The 25596-nt window shown below is 42.5% G+C and overlaps 1 protein-coding gene across 2 annotated transcripts in view; it reads left to right on the top strand.

Annotated features, from left to right (window-relative positions):
- Nucleotides 1-25596, top strand: part of LOC144761845 (uncharacterized) — a 330433-nt gene that overhangs the window by 228200 nt on the left and 76637 nt on the right. For both annotated transcript variants that reach the window (XM_078647073.1, XM_078647074.1), the window contains 4 exons: nt 5855-6448; nt 10594-10731; nt 17863-18054; nt 20620-20715. In XM_078647073.1, the coding sequence (XP_078503199.1) occupies nt 5855-6448; nt 10594-10731; nt 17863-18054; nt 20620-20715 (1020 nt within the window). The remainder of the gene's footprint in view (nt 1-5854; nt 6449-10593; nt 10732-17862; nt 18055-20619; nt 20716-25596) is intronic.

The following is a 25596-nucleotide window of genomic DNA, read 5'->3' as shown; positions in this document are numbered from 1 at the left end:
AATGTGTCCGGTCCCTCCGGACTTTCACTGATGACCTGGAATGTGCGGGCCTGAACGATAATAGGAAGCGGAGGCGAGTCCTGGCTTTTGTGGCGCGTCATAGAGTGGACGTCCTGTTTATGCAAGAAACTCATTTAGTTGTCACTGCAGCTGGTGGCCTGGCATCAGGGTGGGGCCCACATAGATACTTCTCCAGTTATAGTTCGTATCCAAAGGGGTGGCCATTCTTGTACACAAGCGCGTCCAGTTCGCACACTTTGCCACAATCGGTGACCCTGAAGGTCGTTTTCTGATCGTCACTGGGCAGATGATGGGACATAGTATATCCTTGGTCTGTGTCTACGGCCCGAACACTGACACTCCCTCTTTTTTCCAATCCCTTTCCACTCACCTCCTTGCGAAAGACACCGGGCTGTTGATTCTTGGCGGGGACTTTAACCTACTTCTGGACCATGATAGGGACAGCACAGCCTCCACTCCTGACTCCAAACCCCACTCCCGCCTGGCCTCCGTGATATATGCACACACTATTCCCTTGTTGACGTTGAGGCACACTTACACACTAACAACCCTGTCTTCACTCACTACTCCGGGTTCCACAATACATGGACCAGACTAGATTACTGGCTGGTCTCCCCTAAGGCTGGTTGGTTGGGAGCGATCCACACTCTCCCTCGCACTCTCTCCGATCATAGTCCGGTCACACTTCAACTGTCTGTCCCAAGGGAAGGGGGTTACGAGCGACGTTGGCGTTTCCCAGGACGGGCACTACTTGACCCCGTCTATACGGAAGAGATAGACAAGCGATCGAAGATTACTTCGATTTGAACACTGGCTCCGTTGACACATGGGCAGTCCTGTGGGAGGGCTTTAAGGTATTTATTAGAGGGGTGTGCATTTCGAAGCACGCAGGGATCCTCCGAGACCTGCGCTCCACCTTAGACAAGCTTGAGGAGGAAATTGCGAACTGCTGATTGCCCCCTCAGAGGCCCTGTCCACCAGTCGTTTAGCGCTGTACATGAAATTCCGAAACGCGGCGGATAGAGAACTTTCCTTTCTTAACAAACACTGCGCTGCACGGCGATACGGAGTGGGCGACTGCCCTGGTCGCCTACTGGCAAACACACTCCGGACGCCTAGGGGCCCTACTTGTATTATTTCCATGACAGGTCCCGACGGCTCCCCAGTACAATCCACACCTGCGGTCTGTGAACTCTTCCTCTCGTATTACAAATCCCTGTACACCTCACGCCTGTCCGAGAGTCTGGCCGACCAAGAAAAGTATTTGTCAGAGGTGGCCCTTGTGTATCTGGAGCGATACATGCAGGATTTCCTGCTAGTGCCCAGTACTACAGACAGCATCATAGAGGCCATCGACGCCTTGCGAGGCTCCTCAGCCCCCAGTTTGGATGGCTTCTCCGCCGACTTTTATAAAGCCTATAAAGACATACTAGTCCCCCGCCTGGTCGAGGTATATGCGGAGGCCTTGGAAGTGGGCACCCTCCCCCCAACCTTTCGGGAAGCGGTGATAATTCTGCTGCCCAAACCCGGGAAAGACCTCATGCTTTGCAGTTCTTATAGGCCGCTGTCACTCCTGAACACGGACTACAAAATTCTAGCCAAAGTGATAGCAATCAGACTGTCACTCCTGATGGAATTTATCATCTCCTCCGTGCAATCGGGTTTTATTCCACATAGATCTACATCCCGTAACCTCTGCACTTTATTTACAGTCTTACACCGCATTGACCCCGCTACCCCGGCCGCTGCGATTTTATTAGATGCAGAGAAAGCCTTTGATTCCCTGGAGTGGCCCTTCTTTCTCTCAGTCATGCGCCGCATGGGCATGCCGGAATGTTTTATTGCAACCATAGCCCTCTTGTATACCGGGCCCTCGGCAAGACTGCGACTCAACGGAGTGCTATCTGATCCCTTCCCTCTTTCGCGGGGTACGAGGCAGGGTTGTCCCCTCTCCCCCCTGCTGTTTATTTTAGCTCTCGATCCCCTGGCGCGACAGTTCCAGGAGAATCACCTCCAGCGCGGGTTACAGTTTCGTACAGGCCCTTTACTATTGTCCATGTACGCAGACGACATGATACTTTACGTCAGGCAACCCCACTGCAATCTATCCCCACTAATACGGGAAATTATACGCTTCGGAGCGTTCTCAGGCTTAAATAATAATTGGCATAAATCTGTCATCTTCCCGCTCACCACCAGCACCATTCCCTGGTCTTTTGAATTTCCACTGGAATGGTGTGCTGACTAAATACTTAGGAATACATATCCATCTAGATACGGCATCCCTGATACGCCTCAATTATGGAGCGGCAGTCTCCAAGTTGGAAACACAGATCGACCGCTGGATCAGTTTGCCCCTCTCCATGGCCGGGAGAGTCGCAATTATCAAAATGGTGGTGCTTCCGCGCTTTTTATATTTTTTCAATAATATACCGGTGCCCCTGACCAACTCCTTCTTTAACCAATTACGCTCACTTCTACTCCGCTTCGTCTGGGGACACCGCACACCCCGTGTCAGATGGAAAGTCCTGACCCTGCCGCCTGATAAGGGCGGGCTGGGTGTTCCAGACTTCCATCTGTATTATTTACTGGCCAAATGTTCCTATGCCTATGCATGGTTCCACCCGGATGCACGAATTCCATACTTGCGCCCAGAGGCAGACTTGGTTCTCCCTAGGCAGCTTCTTACGCTACTCCCCACCGGCTTCCCTCGGGACCCGCGTGACATACAGACAGTGTCCATCACATGCTGGGCGTGGGTTAATCTACGTAAACCTTTAGGATTCAATACGCTGTATTCTCCGCTACTGCCCCTTCCCAATGCCTCCTTTCTCCCCATTACAGAGGAAAGATTAGTAACTCGCACCTTACAGAACTTTTCCATCGGCACCCTTGGAGATTTTTTCCCTGAAGGCCACATATTCTCGGTAACGGAGGACTCCCGTTTCTCTGACCGCTCTTTCATGGACACATTTATCCTCACCCGGCTGCGCTCAGCGCTAAGGATATGCTTCCCCTCATTTCCTCTGGCCCCTGATGAAGTCCCCCCTGTGACGTTGCTAATACAAAGTCCATCCAGCGCACATCTAATTTCCAAGTTATATAAACTATGCGCTGCCCTTAAACCTCTCGATGACTCCAAACTCAGAACCGAATAGGAGACAGACCTGGGTGGCCCTATCTCAGATGAGCAATGGATGTACTGCTGTGCGGCCACGACGAATGTCTCCTTGAACAGTCGGCACAAATTGTTGCAGTTTAAATTCCTCCGGCGGATGTATTTTACCCCAGCGCGTGCGCATAGAATAGACGACTCCCGACCCAACAATTGCCCGAATTGCTGCTCCCTTTTGCAGACTTTGCATACTTAACATGGACATGCCCCAAGATACGTCAATACTGGTCAGACGTCCACTCTGCAATGGGGGATATACTCTCTATACCACTCCTACCCACCCCGGAGATTGCGCTGCTGGGATAGGTCGCTAACTTCCCCCGAAACGTTACAAAATTAGCAGCGCATGCTGGCCAAAAGGGAAATAGCATTGCTCTGGGGTAGTGGGAAGTCCCCTACTCTCCGATCATGGTTAAACAGCTTAGCAATGTGCAACACTAACTGCGAAGAGTTCAGTACTTTGCTCCCCCCCACTTCCAGACCTACTGATATATGGGAACCCTATCGCGTTTACATCTCCCGACAACGAGATGCCCGGGAGTCGCTGACACAATCCGGCATCACCCCGGCTGGGGTGGGCTGACCCCCTCAATCTTAGCAACTGTATGGCGTAGTCCCAGGATGGACATATTTCATTAATGGTCATTTTTCCGTTTACTTCTCTTTCACATACATAATTGGTTATTAACATGTTTACCGATCAATAGGATGCCTCCGATATAAAGCAACACTATGCTGCCAGGGTTTTCCCCGCTTAGACTTTCCCTTGACGTTTGTACTTTCTGTTCCTCTTGCCTGGATATGTTTCGTTAAGCTATGGTCACTGTCATTATTCGATATATCACTGCGATGCCTTTTGTTTTATTATGCATTTGTTGAACTGATATCTTGAGTTTATCATGTTTTGGCATTATTTTTTTTTTGCTATTCATCCTATGTGAAACTTTAAATAAAGTTAAAAAAAAAGTATATCTATTGGAAGAACATGTGCCAAGGGTGGACAATGACTTTGCAGACGTTATCAGCAAATGCCTGCAGAGAGATACATCTACAAGTGCTAGAACACTTCTTCCATTGTTAGAACACACCACAAATCAACTGATTTGCCACATAAGGAAATGCAAAATTTGAAAGCTTTGCATCCAGGCACCCAAGTTCTCTAAGCAATGTGCTGAGGGTGAACTGGTCAGGAATATTTTCATACGCTTTCCCATTTTACCACTACTTTCTTATGTGATTAGGAAAATGCAAAAACCTATGGTTCTTATATTAATCATCCTGTGGGGGGAGACAAATATGGCTCTCCCTGTTTCTTGGTATGTGGAATGTGGAATTCATCAACATAAAAAAAACAGCTGCAGAGCAGCGATCCGTGCAGGTAAGCAGGGCGGGAGAGTCAACAGAGGACAGAATAGGGAAAATTAAATAAATAGGAAATCCTATTCTGTCGTCTGTCAACACGCCATCCTCCCCGCACTTACCTGCACAGACCACTGCTGCATCCAAACTTCATGACGCAACACGTGGATCAGTTGCACCAGCCAGATCAAAGGTAATTGAATTCAGCAATTTGGCACTGCAGGTCCTAGAATGTAGATATTTACAGCTTCCAGAAGATTGCATGCAAATACTAAGAGAAGATAAAAAACCATCAACTAGAGCATGTTATGCAGCCAGATGGAAACATTTTGGTAATTACTGGTCCACTAATAATATTCCGCCCTTACAAGCCTCAGTACAATCAATGTTTGCTATCAGTTGCAAAGTAGGCACAGTGGCACCTAACCATCAAAACCGACAATGTCAGTCAATGCAGCTTCTTAGAATCCCTTAATAATGTCGCATCACTTTTCCTTTTCATGTTAAAAGCAATGCTCATGACACCATTTCTGCTCTGTTTTGCTTAGGGGAGTTGATAAAAGTCTTTGTTAAGCCAAAAATAATTTGTAATGCTGAATTGCAAATTACAATTGGGCTTTTGAAACATCTTGGCCCTGCAGCCTGTTTCTATACAAAATTATTTAAAAAATAAAATGATTACAATTTAAAATGTTATCTGGGATCCTGCTCAAGAGGACTTAAATATTCAGGTGCTTATGAATTCAAAGAAAATACCCTTGATGGAGAAATAGGTTACAAGTACATAAAACGTTTGCTTCTCCTTTGTCCTGTACTGTCTCTCATGTCCTCTTCTGATTCCTCATCCACTCATGCTTTTTTCTCATTCTTTCTGCTTTTTTCCTATTCTGGCTTGTATATCAATTCCTTCGCTTTTTCGTTGACCTTTCCTGACCTTACCCCCTCGTCCTTCCTTTTGTTTCTATTAGTCTTGTCTTGTACTTCTCCAATTTCCATTTATTTCTCCTTTACTCTCTATTGAAGATCTAACATAAGCCTTAATCCTTTAAAACTTACTTTTCCTCACAACATATGGCTTTTGATGCATGTATTATCACCAACCCTCTTTAACCATTACTGGTGTTAAGTAAATTATTATATTATAATGTCAGAAGTGTACAAAATCATCCTGTTCTGCCTATAAAGTCATACCCTGTGTATATCTGTTTGTTGTATTTTAATAATTGTTATTAATGATATCATTACAAGTATTTCCTTGTTTAAAAAAAAAGTAATGGAAATTAAAAATGGGTCCCACAGCTGCAGACTTCCTTTCCTCCTATTCACTTCAGTCTCAGTACCTCTGCTCGGTCTGTGGACAGAAACCTCAAGGAGCACACCTCTAGTTCAACTATTTCAAGAGATGCCCGGGCTCAGAAAATCAACTTGCCTCAGGTGGAGAAAGCAGCAGAGAAAACCCTCAGAGCCACTAAACATGTGGTGGCGGCAGATAAAAGTAAAATGACTCTGGACATCGGTCGCAGCCCGCGGCCTCATTCGAGCACTCCACTGATGCCTCTGGATGTTGCAAAGGATGCAAAACTAGAGCAGCAAACCTGGCTAGATGTTCCACCACCAAAGGCACCATCAGAGAGACTCTCCCCTGAGATGCCAATCTCCCCAGAGTGCCCCTCCTGTAAAAAAGAAAGGAGGATCCGAAATGACTATGACAAAATCATTGTGCAGTCGAAGCAAGATAAGGACATTTTGCAGCAAAGGATCACTGAGCTTGAAGCTGAGATGGCAAAGTATAAAGAGGAAGGAAGTAGTAAACGGCAAGAGATGCAAGGCTGTGAGAACAACAGAACCCGCAAAGAGATGCAAGACTCAGAGAACAACGGAACCTGCAATGCGGTATGTGGTCCCTGCTTATTTTGCATTATGTTTTTTTTGTTTTTTTATTTACAATGTAGCAGAGTAAGAACAAAACAAGACATAATACAAAATCCCTAGTATAAAGATATTATTTTTCTTTCTAGAATTCCTTGCCAATTACAAAATTCCATATTCATTTAATTCACTGTCCAGATAACAAACCAATTTTTTTCAAAATATTTCCCCCAAACATTACAATTTCTGTAATCATCCGTCGATAAGATTACATATTACCATAGGAAAATAACAAGTATTTAAACATATAAAGAGCATGTGGGATTCTTCTCTGGTAACCAAGTGCTTCACTTAACCCTAAACAATTCAGGAGTTCCCATTTACCAGCCGCCACTACAGTAGTATGACAAATTTCAGTTCCAGTTCTTCCATATTCTATTTAATTTAACTATTGCGCCAACCCTTTTTGCGTATATGGTTTCCCTATAAAAAATCTTTGCATTTTAATAAGCCATTGAGAGATTGTCGTAATCATCTCTGATTTCCAATTGGCTAAGATTAACGATCTAGCTACTAAAGTGCCAATAAAAATAAATTGGTGCTGGGCAATGTTTAGCTCTGCCGCTACTTCTGCTCTTCCAAAGAGAACAGTTTAAGCATCTGGAGGAAAATTGATTGATGGTTTTTGCCAATTTCTAAAAACACATTTTGCCAAAAATTCAGTAAAAGACTGCATCTTAACCCAACATGAAGTCAACCCACATGCTTGTCTAAATCTAAAGCACTTAGCATCCACCGTAGGGTAGATTTTGTGTAGTCTGGCAGCAGTATAATATTTCATTCATCTACTAAATAGCACCATCCTCCTTAAATTATCTGCACTGACTGCCTTACACCTCATTTTATTATAACCCTGCCACTGTTGAATGTTAAAATGGCAGCCCGTGGATGATCAAATTCTCTCTAGATGATCTAAAACCATCTGCTTGTTGTCTACAGATTTAAATACTCTATACAAGGTCCCCAGCCCTTTGGTGCCTAGAACCAGGTGGGCTCTGAACAGGCACATTCCTCTACTATCTTCTAAGCCTGTAATTCCCGGAACAAAACTGTGTGATCTGAGCATAGCTAAAGGCAAGAAACATATTTGTGGTGCTATTTCGGTCTACTATTTTCTGCCATGATAGAAAGTGCTAATTTCCATAAAAATCTTATATTTTATGAAACCCTAGGTTATCCCACTGCAGACAAACCTGGTCGGACCATTGTAGCCCTACAAGTACACATTCTGACAGGCTTAACTGTGGATGGAGCCAGGGGATTCTGAGCACCTTCCAAATTCTTTGGAAGGGGATCATTATGGCCCATGGAATAGAGGGCCATATGTATCAAAAAGTCATTTTGCGATTCTCAAATAGTGATTTTTTGCGAATCGCTATTTGAGAATTGCAAAATGCTATGTATGTAGGATTTGCAAAAAATGTTGCGAATCCTACATATTCCTTAATTGCGAATCTCAAATTGCAATTCGCAATTAAGGAATACCTCCTCATTCATTCCTATGGGCCTAGAGACCCATAGGAATGAATGGGAAGACATTCTCAATTTGCGATTAGCAATTAGCGAATCGCAAATTGAGAATGCAATTTCAAGGGTGCAGGGGTGTCAAAAGGACACCCTGTTGCACCATTGAAATAAGCATGGGTGCGCATGTGGCGCACATACATGCCCTAAGGGCATGTATGTGCTTCACATAGCTCTTTGAAAAATGCAAAAAAGTGAATTTTTCAAAGAAATCGCAAATTACCACCAACTTGAAGTTGGTGGTAATTTGCAATTCCTTAAGGCCAAATTGCACTTTTTTGGTGCTTCTTACATTGCATTTAAGTAATCGCAAAATTTGCGATTCCCTAAATGCAATCGCAAAATAAGGAATCACAAATTTTGCGATTCCTTATTTTGCACGCAGATTTGCCTCATACATACCATTTGGCAAAATTGCGAATGCAATTCTGCTTGATACATATGGCCCCTTATATCTTGACTTTTTCGGTAATTTGGGGGTGAATGGGAAAAGGCCAATCTCAGCTTCATTCAACATTATGTTTAAAAAGAAATTTGTAGCCTGCATATCCCATGAATTATTATAGTTCAGCCAAATTAATAAGTGACGCTTCATAGTACAAACGAAAATTAGTAAGGGAACACCTCCTTCTTCCACATCTAGCTGCAAGTCTTGCAGTCTCAATCTCGTTTTTTTCCATTGTCATACAAATTGTCTCATAGCCAAATCGATAGCATCAAAAAAAGATTGAGGGACCTTCATCATTATGTTGGAAAGTAAGAATAAAAACAGTGGTAGGAAACTCGTCTTAATAGGAGCCACTCACCCCATAATTGTTATGAGAAGATTTGCCATTGTTTAAAAAGATTGCAATTTTATTTAACTTGGGGATGAAATTAAGCGCAAATAGATCTTCCAATGAAAACATTAATCTCACAATGATTGTTACTATGAATTCCACCCTTCTATTTGCCCTGTCAGTGACAGTCATATTTTACGCTGTACTTTAGCTGAAACAACCATTCAAGTTTGTTCATGAAAAGCAACTTGTGTTTCCTATGGGTTCACACCAATTGAGTATGTTCCAAAATCCAATCCATTCTTCCACCCCTAGGGACCTTAGTATTTGACTTCAAGGGTATCTAGTCTCGTCTCTAAAGTCACAAAAACCTGTATGGTATACAACTGTAATGCTGAAAGTTAATCTAGCAGTCATAAGATGTCGTGGTCTTCAGACACTGCACATGTCTCAGCTCGTCAATATTTCTTTAAGGGTTTGGTAGCCGACTCATCTATACAAAGAAAGATAGCATCAGACTTCTGTTTTACTAGTTCTCTTTCTCTTTCCACTTTTGAACCCAGCTGAGGAGGCCTTGTCCGATGTGGATTCTAACCTTTAACGTTAACACAGAACTTTAGTGGCTATTCTGTGTTCCAAATGGTTCACAGATTTGTATCACGGATTGTTTATTCCATTTCCTTTTATTAAGTTCATGGAAGACTACAACAGTGAGGTGTCATTCCGGAAACCTACCTCTTGCAAAATATACCTTGTTCTGAATGCCAGTGTTGTGTTTAGGCTGATGCTCAGTTGTGGGTGGTGGCTTTGTAATCAGTGTTTACTGGAAGCTGTGCTTGGCCGTCTGCTGCAGCCCATCTCAGTATTACTTTGCTTGGTGACAGATTCCTCACAGACTTAGAATGTGCAGATGTCTGCACGTACAATTGGCATGTCTGGTGTCAAGCCGCTATGGCAGGAATATGTTTTTCATCTATACTCCACACGTTCTCCTAGGGATTTTTATGATTAAAGCTGAATACATATTATGAATGATTTTAGCTGAATAAAACTACAATTTAATAAACATCAGGAAATTGCCCCATAGATTTCTGCAAAATGATCGTGTTCACTTACTGTGAATAGGCGGAGGAGGCAGTGGTGCATAAATCTCTTTTGCAGTGGTCAGGAAGTAATTTGTGTGGTAGTTGTGATAGTATCTGGTGCTATCAAAGAACACTGGCTCATCCACTCAGTTTATCCTAACAGGTATACTCTGTAGACTTTATCATCAAGATCTAGAGCCCCTGCCCATATCAAGGACCCATTAGGTACAGAACGGTGGGTAGGTGAGTAGGAAGGATTCATCTTGACTATTCACAAGGGAGGAGAGCTGTTGGGGGCGACAGTGCAATGGTTATTAGTGACTTTACTGCGTTTCAGCACTCTCAGGCACATGGCTGGTTTATGTGGTAAGAACTGGCATCTGTCGAGGGCTTCACCAAAAGGTAGTATTAGACTAAACCTACAAGTGTGCAAAGGTTTTCCTCGGGCCATACACTGGAGGCAGAGGGAGCTTAAATATGTGACTTCTACCTATGGCAGCACACATCCCTTTTCAGACCATTTTGAAATAGAAATGAGGTGCTTTGTTTCCCCACCTCCATGCATTGTACTCACTTTGGTGCTCACACACAGTGCTCAGATTCTGTTCATTTATGTTACTGTTGGGGAAAATATGCTTTATTTCTTTTGGTGCCTGACTTAATTGTCTGTCACTTTATCTATTGTGCTTATTTTATTCAATGATTATTTTGCATAATATAGGAACAGCAAACAGAAGAACCTCTTCATCTTCACGGTTTGTTGGAAGCTGAAACATATGAAGGTAAACTTAGTCATGCTACATATGAAGAAGAATTGAGAAAACTGGAAGCAGAAAATAAAAGAAAGCAAGAACAAATTGTGAGCATCTTCAATACTACTTCTTTTAGATATGTTGTTCTAGCAGTGGTTGAAGCTTATGTGTTTCTGTGCATGGTCAATAGTGTAACCAGAAATGATTCTGTGGATCAGAAAAACTTTTCAGAAGAAAGACAATGAATAGAATCGATCAAGGTGAAGTTTTAAAAGTAGAACCTGGAGGCCTGCCAATTTCAGATGTCTGCTACCACATGGAAACTCTGAGAACAAGTCACACTTGTTTGTATGATCCCTGAATTCACTTATGGTGATTGCTGCTTGAGGTTCACAAAGGGCATCTGTCAATAGTTAATGTTGCAATTTGTTCACCTTTTTTGTTTCTTTGCTCTACAAAAAAGTAAACTTCATTTACTCCATCTCCATGTGGCGCTCTGACAATACAGACTGTCAGACAGCATTCTTAGCTCTCCCTCTCTTACGCATTGTCATTCTTAAGGCAATCCGTTTAAAGGTCTTCATTTATTAATTGTATTATCCAGTTTGATGTAACTCTAGTATATGGTGCAGGCCCTTCAGACTGATATGTAGGGTGGGAAGACCAGCTGATGTTATAAGGAGACATTTGAACAAGTTTATCATTTGGTAAGTGTGTTATGTCAGTGCTGGTACCATTGATCTCAGAGGAAAAGTGGGAGGACCCTGGAGCAGGTAGTATGTTTGGTGTCAGATGGGTTGCAGTTGAGATGCATACATCTGAATGGCATCAGTGTTACTGGTTTGCATGCAAAGCCAAAGAAAATAAACCTGGTGAAATGTTCTCTTTCGTTTCTTTCTCCTAAAACCAGTTTCCATACTTTTACACAATAAATAATATTCATGACGCTGACGAACCCTGCTAGTCGATGTCCTTGATGAACATTTCTTCTGTCTGTGTTGTTTTCCTGGATTTTGTCAGGCACATCTGTTTTTTGCAGATTGGTGTAGTAGATCCCTAGCCCCCTCAGAAGGCCCCCTTCTTTTCCATCGCATGAGGATCTAAAAATCTTTTTGGTTCTTTTTTAATATGTCCACTTATCTTCTAGCCCCTCTCTGTGTTTTCTTTCCTTTTTTGGCTTCCTTTCTGGGGTAAGCGAAGAAGCAGCTTTCCCAGGTTCCTGGTACAGAAGGATTTATTGTAGCAAAATAATAGCAACATGGAACAATAGGTACAGCATCTTGTCTAGGCGCAGCTAATCCATCTTGGCACCAGGATCAAATAATGGTACAAGTTGGAAAATAACCTTCTGTGGTAGGTTTTGTGCATCCACCTTCAGTCTTCCACAGAATAACTGTCTCTCTTCAGACAGTAACTTCTAACCCTTCCATTCCATCCACCCATTCCAATACATACATTCCACATTCTACCACATACCAGGTGTTATCCAGACCGGCAAACACAACATACCTTATTTAAAAAACAAAACATAATTAGGCTAAGAGCGGATAAAAGAGACCAACTAAATTAATTCTTCATTGGGACCAGAATCACCATACCTGATAGGGTACCTTGTGTGTCTCACACTCTATCTCACCACCATGCTTTTGGAAAGCACCTCAAGAGAATTCTGATTCAACACAACATGACTTCCTGTAGCTACACTTCCACCACCTTCACTGAAAATACTCTAGCAAACTGGAACCCATTAAGACTGTGCAGCACAGCTACCTGTGTGAGCAGGTCACTCCAAATTAAAGTACACATTACTTCTGGCCCATCTAATAGAAGAGAAAGATGGCTGGCGACACAACCCATGGCTGGTTACAGCAAGCCATGGTTAGTGTCTTGGTTTGCGGGCCATTGTAGATAAAAAAAACACTCAGGTTAAACCTCCAGACAGTACCCTTCTCTACTTTCATCACACCATTAAATACTTTCCCCACCTTAGTGTGCACATTCTATTTGGTACCACCACCCCTACTACTAGAAAGAAGCTTAAGTCCCACCCACTGATCAACCGTTATCACTTGCCCAGAACCTTGCTCGCTTCTTTGTGTCAGGCCAGCCTTCCTCCTATTTGTACTCATCCACTCTCTCATTTACCTCCTAAAAGATGAGGTCCTTCAAACCTCCTGGCTTCCCTGTTCTTTCCTTCAGCCACCAAGGTGCTAACCTCGAACTAGGCTTCAGCTAGCAGATCCAGACAGCACTTTCTCCTTTCCACTCATGTCCCACTCCTCCTCTTTTAATTTTTTTATTTGTGTGTTGGGGAGATCTCTTTTCTTTCCCTCCTTTTTTCACTTCTCGTTCCCTTTTGCCTGCTCGCTTCTTTGCTTTTTTAATGCTGCTGCAATAATTATGTAAAGCAAACTCTCCTCCGTTGCCAGTTTTTTCACAAGCACAATTTTCTGCCTCTTCCCAGGATCCTATAAATCCTTTCACAACAAAGCCCCACATTCCACTTTCCAAATCTACAATGCATGCCGTATATAACACCACCTCTAAATAAATTACAAGACTTTGATAAAACAACTGAGATGCAATAAAGTAATAATATGACATAACCATTACATGACAAAATGTTGACATTATTTTAGTAAATTGTTTTCAGTAAACCCTAACATAATCTTTCAAATACATTTTCTAAAACTTTCACGAGAAGCATCCGTTTTAGAAAAACAAGTATTGTCTACTGCACCAGCTGCATTTTTTTTTACTCATACCATCTCACGAACCTTCACATACATGGTTTTACATTGCACTTAATTATTAAAGTATGACACTGTCTCAGCTACTTTTCCACCCGTTCATTCACCTGTCATATTTATCACTTCATAAACTTAGTCAATATACACACTTCATTTAGTTCTTGACTTCCTGTACCCCATCAAAGGAAATGTAACCAAATATTCTGTCATACTGTAGGCCCACACCATTTCATTTACAACATACCCCACGAAATATGGTTGGCAATTACCAACTGTGAATTGTCCTAGTTAAGTCTGTTCTTTCTCTCCACTAATCAATTGACACGAACACCATACAAAGCCACCTACCTATGACTAATATTATTCTCCTCAAAATATGTGCACATGTCCTCAGAACATAATAGAACACCATTATCAGACTTCATACACCAACTGTATCTGAAGTCCCTTTTCAATCAGGCATTAACTTCACTTTTACACTCAATTAATGTATGCCTTGTCACTTCATCTTCTTTAACCACTACAAATGATAATCCACCATCACGATGGGAAATGTTTGACGTTCTCCTAAAATATCTACTCCTCCCATGATATCCAATGCGATGTAGCTAAGATTTATCCTAAAACAAACAAAGTTTAAAGGTTGCTTGTTGTTTTCATTTATTTATTTGTATTTATTAGTGAATCACCCCAAAAGGGGTATCTCCGCGCTGAGACTGCTTGTGGCCCGACCGAGGAAGATTCAGAACAGTGCAGTTTTCAGAAGTTTTCTGAAGGCCAAGAACTTAGTACACTGGCGCATCTGTATGGGGAGTTGGTTCCAGTAGCTGAGGACCAGATGGGAGAAGGCTTTGCCCCCTGTGAGTGCCAGTTTGACACGGTGAATGCGAAGGAGTGCTTGGTGGCTCGACCGCAGGGGCCTGGACAGTGTATATCTGACCAGCTTTTGGGCTAGATAGCTGAGGTCCATGTTGTGTAGGGATTTGTACACCGCACAGCAAATTTTGAACTTAACTCTCTTTTTTATTGGGAGCCAGTGAAGTTTGCGGAGAAGCGGAGCAGAAGGGGTTCTGGGAGGGGCATTGCTCATCAGACGAGCAGCGGTGTTCTGGACTATTTGCAGTTTATTTAAGGATTTTTCTTTGGCAGAAATCAGCAGGGCATTACAATAGTCTAGGCGGCTCATAATCAGTGCCTGGATTAGGGTTTTCGGGTAACTAATGGCAGCAAGGGGAAAACCCTTCGGAGGATGCAGAGAGTGTGAAAGCATGTCCTGGCAGTAATGTTGATGTGTTCCTCTAATGCTAGTTCATGACCAACTCGCACGCCTAGGTTTTTCACTACTTGCTTTGGGGAAGGGGCTGATCCAAATTCCCCTGGCCACCAGCTGGGTGACCATCTCAATTTTGCTTCTCCGAACAACATGATCTCGGATTTTTCAGTGTTCCGTTAGAAGAAGTTGTCCCTCATCCATTGCGCGATGCCTTTCATCACTTACGAGAAGGTGTCTTGAATGTGGAGGTCTGATTTATCAAAGGAAATAGGAAATGGGAATGAAGCCTAGTTTCCTCAGTAGCCCTGCCAGGGGGGTGACATAGATATTGAATAGTGTGGGGCTCAAACAAGAGCCCTGCGGAACCCCCTAGGTAACTGTGGTGGTCTGGGAGCTGTAGGGGCCGAGGTTGATTGTTTGTGTTCTGTTAGTTAAGAAGTCGGTCACCAGTTCACGGCTTTACCCTGGATGCCTATATCCTTAAGATGTTTGAGGAGGACCTGGTGGGAGATGGTATCGAAGGCAGCCGAAAGGTCAAGCAGCACCAGAAGTACTGCCTGACCGCTGTCTGCTGCCATTCGGATGTTATCAGTGACTTCCACCAGTGCCGACTCTGTGCTGTGCCGTGGGCGAAATCCAGATTGTGATTGGTCAAGGCGATTAGCGGATTCGGTGAACTTATATAGGTATTTGTTTATGTGCTTTTCTAGAAGTTTGCTGTATAGGGGAAGCAGAGAGATGGGGCGGTAGTTAGTAACATCTCCTGGTGGGGCTTTTGGGTTTTTCCTTATGGGGATAACCTGTGCTGCTTTCCACTCAGTGGGGCGATACCTTCCTCTATGGAACTGTTGAGGATTGAGCAGATTTGCGCCGCAAGTGTTTTGGATAAAATGACAGAGGTCTTAGCAGGTAGGGGATCCAGTGGGGACCCAGATTTGACTGTTCTTAGGAGAGATTTAGCTAGCATTTTATACAATTCTTCATCACTGTCCTTCCCTAGCCATCAATATAGCTCTGGGAGATTTCTTATAGTTAAACTTTGTCCAATATGTCCCTGTGGGGCCGGTGTGAATAACTGTTTTCTTAGTGCCTTTGAAAGAAACAGTTGCTCTGTGCCTGATGCCTTATTCAACTCTTTAGAACTGTATTTTGACGAAGGTGTACCTACTGCTTCAGCGAAATATCCTTTTACCACTCCATTATCATAGTTATCTCAGGATGCTGTTGAACCACTTGTTTTCACTTCTCTTAGCTTGGCCTCCACTATTTGCCTCATCACAGCAACCAAATCGGTCAACGAAAAGCCTACTCCAATTTCACTATTTATATTTATACATTCTTCCTCTAAATTTTTGTTCTAAGCAAATTTGCTCTCGTTCTTCAGCAACTCTCTCAAATTCTTGTTTCTGTCAGCAAACCCTCTTACAAACGGAGTGTAATACACCAAATACTACTGTGTGAAGTGATATATGCGTGTGTGAAGACCCTGCCCTTCAACTACAAAAACTTCCTTAACTGATCTTTATAGTGTGGGGACGTTAACACAATAATTAGGAATGGTTTGAGATAGCATGGATTCATTATATTTGAGCAGCTTCAAAATTATGTTCTTGTATTTGCAGCACAGTTTAAACTAGATGAAGTATCTGAGGTGATACTCAATATGTTTTCAATGTATAATTTAAAAACCCATGCCATGCATGATTTGATCCAGAAATCTTAAAACACCTACATTAAGCATACAGAAACATCATCCCATAATGCGTATAGACATCTGCATTTATAAGCGACAAATTGATGGGTAAAGGTGCACATTTCAAAGGGGGCATCAGGGGAGTGTATGCACATTCCCCAAGTCGACAGAGTGGCTATAGGAAGGAAATTTATTTTATGGAAAATTATTTTCCTTGAAATAAAAAAAGTAGATCATCAGCACTATTGAAACACTTTGAGCCCTATTACAAGTCTGGTGGTCTGAGGACCGCCAGACTCACAGTGGCACGGCGGTGGTAGATCCAGCCACCGCTGCACCGGCGGTCCGACCGCCCCTTTAGGAATGGGCTGGTTGGACTGCCCTTGGACCGCCGGCTTCCTCCAGGGAACCACCGTTCCCTGGCGTTGGAGCGGCAGAGGTAAAGCATATTACTAGTTTCCTCTCCTCTAGGGTTCACATGGAGGTTCTTCCTCCATGTAAACCTTGGAGCAGGAGAAACAAGGGGGTCCCTGCAGGGCCCCCCTGTCCTTCAACCGCATGTGGATGCATACAGGGGGGCATAATATGTGTCCTCCTGTGTGCATGCACATAGGTTACTGCACAACATGGAATTTCGAGTCCATGCCATGCATGAACATTGTAGTGCGAGCCTATGGTAGTGCCAAAAGAGGCACCTCCATGGGACCGCCAGACTGCTTAAAAATCTTAATCTGGCAGGCGGGTGTCGACGACTTTCAGCGGAGTGGTGGCGCGGTGTTTTGCCCCTCTGCTCTGCTAAGTCGTAATCGCGCCGTACGCATCCAGTAAGACATCAGTGCAGAGACTCCACATAGGGAGGGTAAGGGAAATCTGGCATATGCCAGAAATGAATCCGAACACTTACCTTGTCCTACATGAGTACCTAACATTGTAGGTAATGTACACAGATAAATGCGAATTTGTGAGTACCATAGGCAGTTTTAAATGTGCGCAGCGTGTAAGTGAATGCAACCTATTCTGAGATTTCCTGCTTCCTATGTTAATTAGGGTAACACTGACAAGCTCAGGAATAACTTTATTTAGAGATCTGGCTGTAGACATTCCTCGGGTTTAATAATCAGTAGTGGAATACTCAATACTTTAAATACTCTGTAAGTAGTATCACCTCACCCACACACCAATAGGAAGTTGGAAACAAATGTGCAATGTTCTTGGTCCCAATGTTCTGTAATATTAGCCTGGAGTTCACCTTGCTACCTCTAGTTGGCAGTGCTAATTATTAATTAATATTTGTGACAGATTTTCTAGGTAGGGGGAACTGCCTAGAAGAACTCAGGGGCTTAAGCTGAGTAGAACCAATTTACATCAGAGAGGTTTTTCCTGAAATCTGACATGGATCATCCAGGACTTACTTTGCACACCTTTAGCCTAAATGCATCAAATTTCCCAAGTTACCGCAATTACAGCAAAATGTTCTCTTTGAGCTTTTGAATGCTATAGATAATTGAGCTTTTCCCTCCAGGATAGTTTATTGAATGAAATTGAGGAACTCCAAGCCCAGCTGGATAAAATTCAAGAGAATGAAAAATCAGAAGCCCAGAAGATAAAAAACAAACACTGCAAGTTAGTTTATGACATGGAAGAGTTGAAGTCCCAGTTTGAAAAGTCTCAGGAGAAGGAGCAGCAACACTTTTCTGAACTGGAGCGGGAAAAGGTAAGCACTAGAAGGAGTGCAATCTTTTTGCTTCCATAGACATGTGTTTGAGATGTAGTTTGGCACTGTGATTAATGCTTTGGGATTGGGCTTTTACACTCACATTTATACCACAGTGTAGGTTTGATATGTTTCCTTCAGAAAAGCAAGTCCCTAAACATTTCAGATCTTTGCTAGTATCCACGTGCTTAGTTTTCTGCAGATCCAAAGTGTAAGTCAATGGAGACAACGCTGAAAGAACAAGAGAAAACCAAATAAATTGATCCACATTCCTATCCAGCAGAGATACTCACCTTGTAAGTTATGATGTGGATTCACATGTTTCGTTTACCATTAGGCAGAATTTAGGTACCCCTTTGTTCATCAAAGCCCAAACTTGACCAAAAATCACCACAGTATTGTGAAACCCTTGGGTTGAATTAGTAGAAACATGACCTTTTGGTCTGGATTATTTGAAGACTGATCAGCCCATCATACATTTGGTAAATGCAAGAGGAATGACCTGCTGGTTAGTGGAACCAGCTGTCTTTACATTGCCTCTTCTGGAGTTTGGAAATGGCTGATCATTAACCGGCAAGTCTTTCTTTTTAATGTAGTTACCTAATTGGCCTAGGTGTCTGTTTTTAGCCCGTTGGGTGCTGGAACTACACTTGATTCTCAGGCTATCCCTAAAAAATAATTGTACATACAGTGAATCTAGCTAAAAAGCATATGAGGGTCAGTTGTTATCCTGAAAAGCGTCCGTGACTGCATCCCTTGCGGTCCTACGACGCATTCCAGCAGTTTAGTTGAAACACAATAACGGGTCCATCGGTTGCAACTTCTATCTTAGTCTGAATATGACTGTTATGCATTTAAACTTTAGAACAGTTTCTGTGAAATATTATTGGACACAATAAGACTGAGACAACTTTAGAGTATTTGGTTATTGTATTAAAGATCCAAAATCAAAACATAAAAGAAACATTTTAAGAAGCTCAGTCAATTTGAAATATAAAGTCACACATTTAGTTTAGGTAATCTAACCTTAACTAACAGAATCCAAAAGAGGATGGTTTCCATACAATCTCTACCAACAGCAAAGCTAGAAGTTGGCTGCCAAAGATTCTCTAAGCATGGGTAAAGGGGTGCAAGTTAAAGACCACTAGGGGCAAAGTCCATAGATAAAACAAAAGAATGAAGCATAAATCAGGAAAGTTCAAGTCTGGTATCTCACCAAATCGTCCAATGAGCCAGTTCATCCGCAAGTGCAAACAGCAAAAGGGCATAATAGAAATGGTTCAGAAGGCAGGTAGGAAAAATGTCAAAGTGCTGCTTGATCGTAGACAAAAGCTCTCCTAAAAAGTGCAAAAAGGCAATGAATGAGAATCCTCAGCTACCTCTTGCTCCTGTGCATCGTGGTTATATAGTTCATATTTGTCATCACGACATCAACTGTGGGTCCACAATGGTCTGATCATTTCTTCTGCCTTCCCAGGTACAAATTGTTACTGCAACATAATTTCCCACATAAGTCATGAGAGATGAATGCCCTTGTATCCTCACAGGTATTCTTGTCTTTCAGAAAAGAATAAGAAGACTGCCTTTGTTTAAAATTATGTCTTATGAATCAAGAACAAATAATGCAACATTTGACAACGTATAAATTCCATTGCATAAGACTGTGAAATAATGCAGCCTAAAGAGAAAAACATTTACACATTTTTAAATTCAACATTTTATCTTTTAGTACTATAGAATCCCGATATCTACATTTGAATGTAATAAAACAAATCATTTATCATTTAAAAGCATTCTGAAATGTTTATCAGTAAAACTAGCATAAAGCCAATCATCTTTAATCATGACCTACTTCTGCAACTTAAAAAGTAGCAACATGTAAATTAATTTTAAACCTCATATCAAATGTGTTAGACGTAAACATTGTACACTATGTTAGGTACTTATACTAAACATTTTCACATCTACTACTTTCTGTTTATGATTTGTATTAAAAACAAGTTTATAAAGGCGCTCTTTAATGAAGTCAAATAGCAATGCTGTTACCATTATTTTCATAAAACTTGTTTATAATATAAAGTAATTGGTTACTTAAACTTCCTAAACTACTAATTGATTAATCTACAGTTTCTTCCTACGTCAACCACGCTTTTATGGTGCTTACTTATCGCTTTTTCTAAAATTCGATGTCATTTTTCTAGATGTGTGCAAGGTGCACATTTATTCTCATTGTCATAATACAGTGTGTGTATCGTGTAAAGGCAAGTTCAGCTTTTACTCTTCCTCAGGGGTCAAACACTAAATTAAGACTCCTTGTTTATGTAGTGCACATTGAAGTGCACGTATCTGGTTAAACACTGAATGAAGATAAATCATAGGCTATGCTACCATCATGACTGAGACATTCTTAAAGTGGGTATAAACTTTCAAGCAGCAGGAGGAAGTGAAACTTCTGCTAGACATACAGATGCTTTTGTAAAGTTGTACAGTAAAATAGCAAAACATGTAAGTAGGAGGCTTATAAGTGTGTTTTCCACTTGGTGACCATCTTAATTTTATTTTAAGGAAAGCATTCTGTTGCAACTGGAGACCACAAAATCAGAATTGGAAAGGTTGAAGAAAAGAAGAGCCTTAACATTATCAGACCTGCGAAAGGAAAAGGTGTTGTGCGTACTCTTGTTTCTTAAATTTAAAATGCTTCATTGAAGGAACAAATTAATAATATGACCTAAGGGGCATGTGGGAAAACCTAAAACATGCATCTTTCTAAATATTATAAAAACAATTTAACACATAACAATGAATGATAACTGATATAATCAGTTTCCTGTATCATCCCTTGATAGCAAAGCCAGCACAAGTGTTGTTCATTCAATGTGTTTAGAGATATTAGTCCATCAGTTGACCAACTGTGATATACTGCTGGAAGGGTATCTGTCCCATGTGTACATTGTTCTATTTTCTTTAATAAATGGTACAGAAGCCCACCAATCAGAGATTTGTATATTTGAGAAAGCATTTGAGATATCAACAGAATACACACTAGTGTGCATCTTTGCACTGTTTGCTGTATTATGTATATATCCTCTCTAGGTGACTATCCACCATGAACATTCTTACTAGTCAATGCATCACCTACATCCTTATGTAGCTGTTTTTATGTCTCGGCTCTAGACAACGCATACACTGTCTCAAAAAGAGACATGTTGTATCTACTTTATGAGCTTCAGCAGGCCCATAGGCTTACCATTTGATGGCTCCATCGTCGCACCATTATTCTTTCTCCTCATTTGTCTTCCCATCTTTAGCCCTCTCTGAGAGCATGGACCAAACACTATTATCCATACCCAGCAGCTTTTAGGCAATGTTTTTGGGACTACTTATTTCTTTGTTAAAGAATGCTTTACTCGAGCACCCGTTTTTTCAATCACTCCGAGCTCCTCACAAACATTGCTGCTTTAAAGATGAATATATTTAATTTTCTAGATCACGCTACATAATCAATGTGTCCATGTATTTTTTTTAAACTGTGTTGTTGTTGTGTTGTGCTAAATAATCAATGTGTCCGGGTAATTTTGGGTCACTCTTGTTGTCGTTGTGTGGAATAGTGCTTGTTCTGGTTCTTTGTTTGCCAGGATTTTAACTTGTGTTGAGCTTCGGGCTCCGGGCTCTGTTTCCCCCCATATGTAGAACAAGAAGTAAGCACAGGATAGTGTTGTACAGCATCGGGTGCACAAGAAGTGATTGCGTAATATGAATATGTGTGCACAGTTGTGTGTTTAAGTGCTTCATGCACAGTTCAAGCACTGGGTGTGCGTAATACTGCTGCATGTGTAGTACTGGGTACATGTGATACATGCTCCATATTTAGAGCTTGTAGCACTAGATGTGAATGAATGATGCATGTGCCCAGTTTGTGTATGTGCAACATGGGCGCACGATTGGTACCAGTGCGGCATATAAGAATATGACTGGTGCCGCAGCACTGGTGTGAGTGATATTGATGCAGTGCCTCTTGCAGAACTACTTCCTGTGTACACATGTGCAACTCCAGGTGCATTATTTATGCAGCTTCAGACACGTGAGCTGGACAGGATGTTTGAGTGGTCCGGGTGTATGAGTGGAGCATGTACAGCGCACAGTGTTGAGCCAAACATATTTAGTATCTGGTGTGTGAGTGGAGGATGTGCAGTCCTAGTGCATTATGGTGCTTGTGCAGCTGCAGGGTTATGAGTTGCTTGTGTGCAGTGCCTTGTGTGTGTGTAGCAAAGGGACCATAAGTAGTCCATGTTCAGCGGTTGGTGCAGTTCTCGAATATGTAAACTAAACAGTATGTGAGTAGTGTCAAACGGCACTGGTACACTGCTTCGGATCTTTACAATGGCAAGTCCATGAATACTGCAAGTGTAGTGCTTTATAACGAGTGATCTATATCCCGTTCTGCCCATGAGTGGTGTTTTAGCTGCATACGGTATATAAGTTGTGCATTTGTAGCTCTGGTTACACGAGTGATGTATTTACTCCACATTGGACATTTGCAGAGATAGCCCAAGTTTAAGGTGCTTTTCTGATGCTCTGCAGAACTGGTTGATTCGGTTATGCTCATTCAGTGCCATGTCCTTCTGTTTTTGCTCCTGCGGCTCATGGTGTGCATAGTCCAGGTGATGTCACATGGGCGTCTCTGGTAATTGTGCAAGGTTAGGTTTGTTTGTAATACTCTACAATGCCTGGCATGTTTATAGTGCAGATTCAGAGCCAAAAGCATCTAGCGCGTGTACTATGGCAAGTGTTCCTTTGTGCTTATAACATGACACAGACCCTTGGACAACTGTGGATATGTATGATACACGCAACTTATTTGAAGGACAGAGTGCAATAGCAAGTCGTTTTCATAGTCAGTCCAAGTACACATTTTCTCTTTTTGCATATCTGCTTGTCGCGTTGGTGACACAATGTTTGCTGCTCACACTACTGAGGCATATGTGCCTTTTAGTATTTATAATTGAAGAATGTAAAGGTTTTTTTCAGAATATTTTGTTAATCAAATGGAGGTGTGTAGCTAAATCGTCTTGTGCCGAATAAAATCTACGTACATGGCCATGAAAATCAATGTTGTCTTTTTAGTCAGTTTCTGCTACTTATTCTTTTCGAAGGTGGTTAAGGCAGCAGGTATTAAAATATGATTTGCAGGGACTTTCTAGCAAGGGTAGAAAATAAAAACTGGATTATACTAAAGTTTGCAGACAGTTGCTTACTAGCTGCAGGACATCATAAAATGGTTACCTGCACCAGGTTCCAGATATAACCACGTATGTCTCCTTGTTGAGCTGCTGACTTGGAATTCTAAGAATCTAGGCCCAGCTTCGGTAGATGCCCAAACATGTGATTCTGGGTAAAGTATTTCATCACTGGCTCTCTTAAAAAGTAAAAGTAAATTTAATCACTGGCTCTCTTAACAAATGAAAAAGTAGCTTGAACGTGCACCACATAAATAATGTTCATATACTGTCATTGCCTGGTCCCCTTTATCATCAATGACCTCTGCCACTGGTCCATCCATTTAGTCTCCTCCATTCTATCTAATGCACACCCTTGTTACTATGTAATGGATTTCTGCTTGAATTACTTTGTTCATAAATATATTCAATATATTGAAACAAATATAAATATGATAGGGCTCATATTAAAAACATACTGATTTCACGTTAATTCATCTGGGAGATAAAGAACTGATACACTTTATTGTAGGTGCCTGCATATAAAACCATTCATGATTCTTGAAACATTATTTTAGCATAGTTTCTTAATTTTGGTTCTTTTGTAGAATGCATTTTGTTTTCTTTTTAGGTATGGCCCAAAGACAATATTATTATGTCCACTAAAAAAAAATTCAAAGGTTAAAGCAACAAAATAGTTAGGTCCTTATGTTTAAGCCCTATAGCTAGGCGCTTTATAGTATGCAGTCCAGCCTACTAAATTAGAAGCTTTTGTTTGGTTGAATTACTATATGTATACCAAAATTGAAAAGTGTGTATTTGAACATGTGTGTATCCATGGCTAAAAGACATTGACAATGGCAATAACTCTTGCATTGCCGAAACCTATTGGCTTTGCTAATGCTTGTTAAAAGGTGCGATCATCTGCATTTATCCTTAAGGTCCTTCCTATTGAGTCCATTCTTCCGGGGTTGTGGGTTTCATTAAAAAAGGTGGATTCAGCAATTTCACATGGTCCATTTGTTCAATCAATCAATCAATCATTTCATTTGTAAAGCGCGCTACCTACCCGTGAGGGTCTCAAGGCGCTGAGGGGGTGAGGGGGGGCTGCTACTGATCGAAAGCCAGGTCTTGAGAAGTCTTCTGAAGGCCAGCAAGTTCTGGGTCTGTCGTAGGCTTGTAGGGAGGTCTTGGCGGCGAGGTAGGAGAAGGATCTGCCGCCAGCGGTGGTTTTCCAGATGCGAGGGACTGTGCCGAGGGCGAGGTTGGTAGAGCGGAGGCGGCGGGTGGGGGTGTAGAAGCTGAGTCGGTCGTTGAGGTATGCTGGCCCGGCGTTGTGTAGAGCTTTGTGTGTGTGGATGAGGAGTTTGAAGGTGATCCTGTTGTTGACGGGGAGCCAATGCAGGCCTCTCAGGTGTGGTGTGATGTGGCCGCGTCGGGGTATATTGAGGATCAGTCTTGCCGAGGCGTTCTGGATGCGTTGCAGCCGTCTCAGGAGCTTTGTTGTTGTTCCTGCGTAGAGGGCGTTCCCGTAATCCAGTCTGCTGGTGACGAGGGCCTGGGTGACTGTTTTTCTCGTGTTGGAGGGGATCCATTTGAAGATCCTGCGGAGCATTCAGAGGGTGTTGAAGCAGGAGGCAGAGACGGCGTTGACCTGCTTGGTCATGGAGAGGGCGGAGTCAAGGATGACCCCCAGATTGCGGCATGGTCGGTGAGTTCTGGGGCTGTTCCTAGCGATGTAGGCCACCAGGAGTCGTCCCAGGCTGAGGGGGTGGGGCCGAGGATGAGGACCTCCGTCTTGTCAGAATTCAGCTTCAGTCTGCTGTCCTTCATCCATTCGGCGACGGCCTTCATTCCTCTGTGGAGGTTAGTTTTGGCGGTGTGGGGGTCTTCGGTGAGGGATATGATCAGCTGGGTGTCAGCGTAGGAGATGATGTTGAGGCTATGTTGTCGTCCGACGTGGGCGAGTGGAGCCATGTAGATATTGAACAGCGCGGGCTAAGGGATGAGTGGGACGGGGGAGGCGACGCAAGGGCAACAGTACAAAGAAACAACAGATGGCACAGTAACAGAGTAAATGAAGAGAATGAGAATAAAAACAAAAAAGGAAAGTCAAGTACAATAATGGAGCGCAGAGCGCAGAACGAGAAGCAGGCCCAGAGCAGAGATACCAGCGGCGAACTCCCGAGGCGGCAGCAGCTGGCTAGGAGGCAGGAGCACACAGGCGGAGTGAAGTGAGAAGTCGTGGTCCAGGAGCTGGTTTAAGGTGAGTTTATTCAAGGAGCACAGCAGTACAAGTACCAACCATCCTGCCTCAGCAACCGCC

Source organism: Lissotriton helveticus, chromosome 6 (assembly GCF_964261635.1).
Source record: "Lissotriton helveticus chromosome 6, aLisHel1.1, whole genome shotgun sequence".
Classification (NCBI taxonomy): domain Eukaryota; kingdom Metazoa; phylum Chordata; class Amphibia; order Caudata; family Salamandridae; genus Lissotriton; species Lissotriton helveticus.
This window is presented reverse-complemented; position numbering and strand designations above follow the sequence as displayed.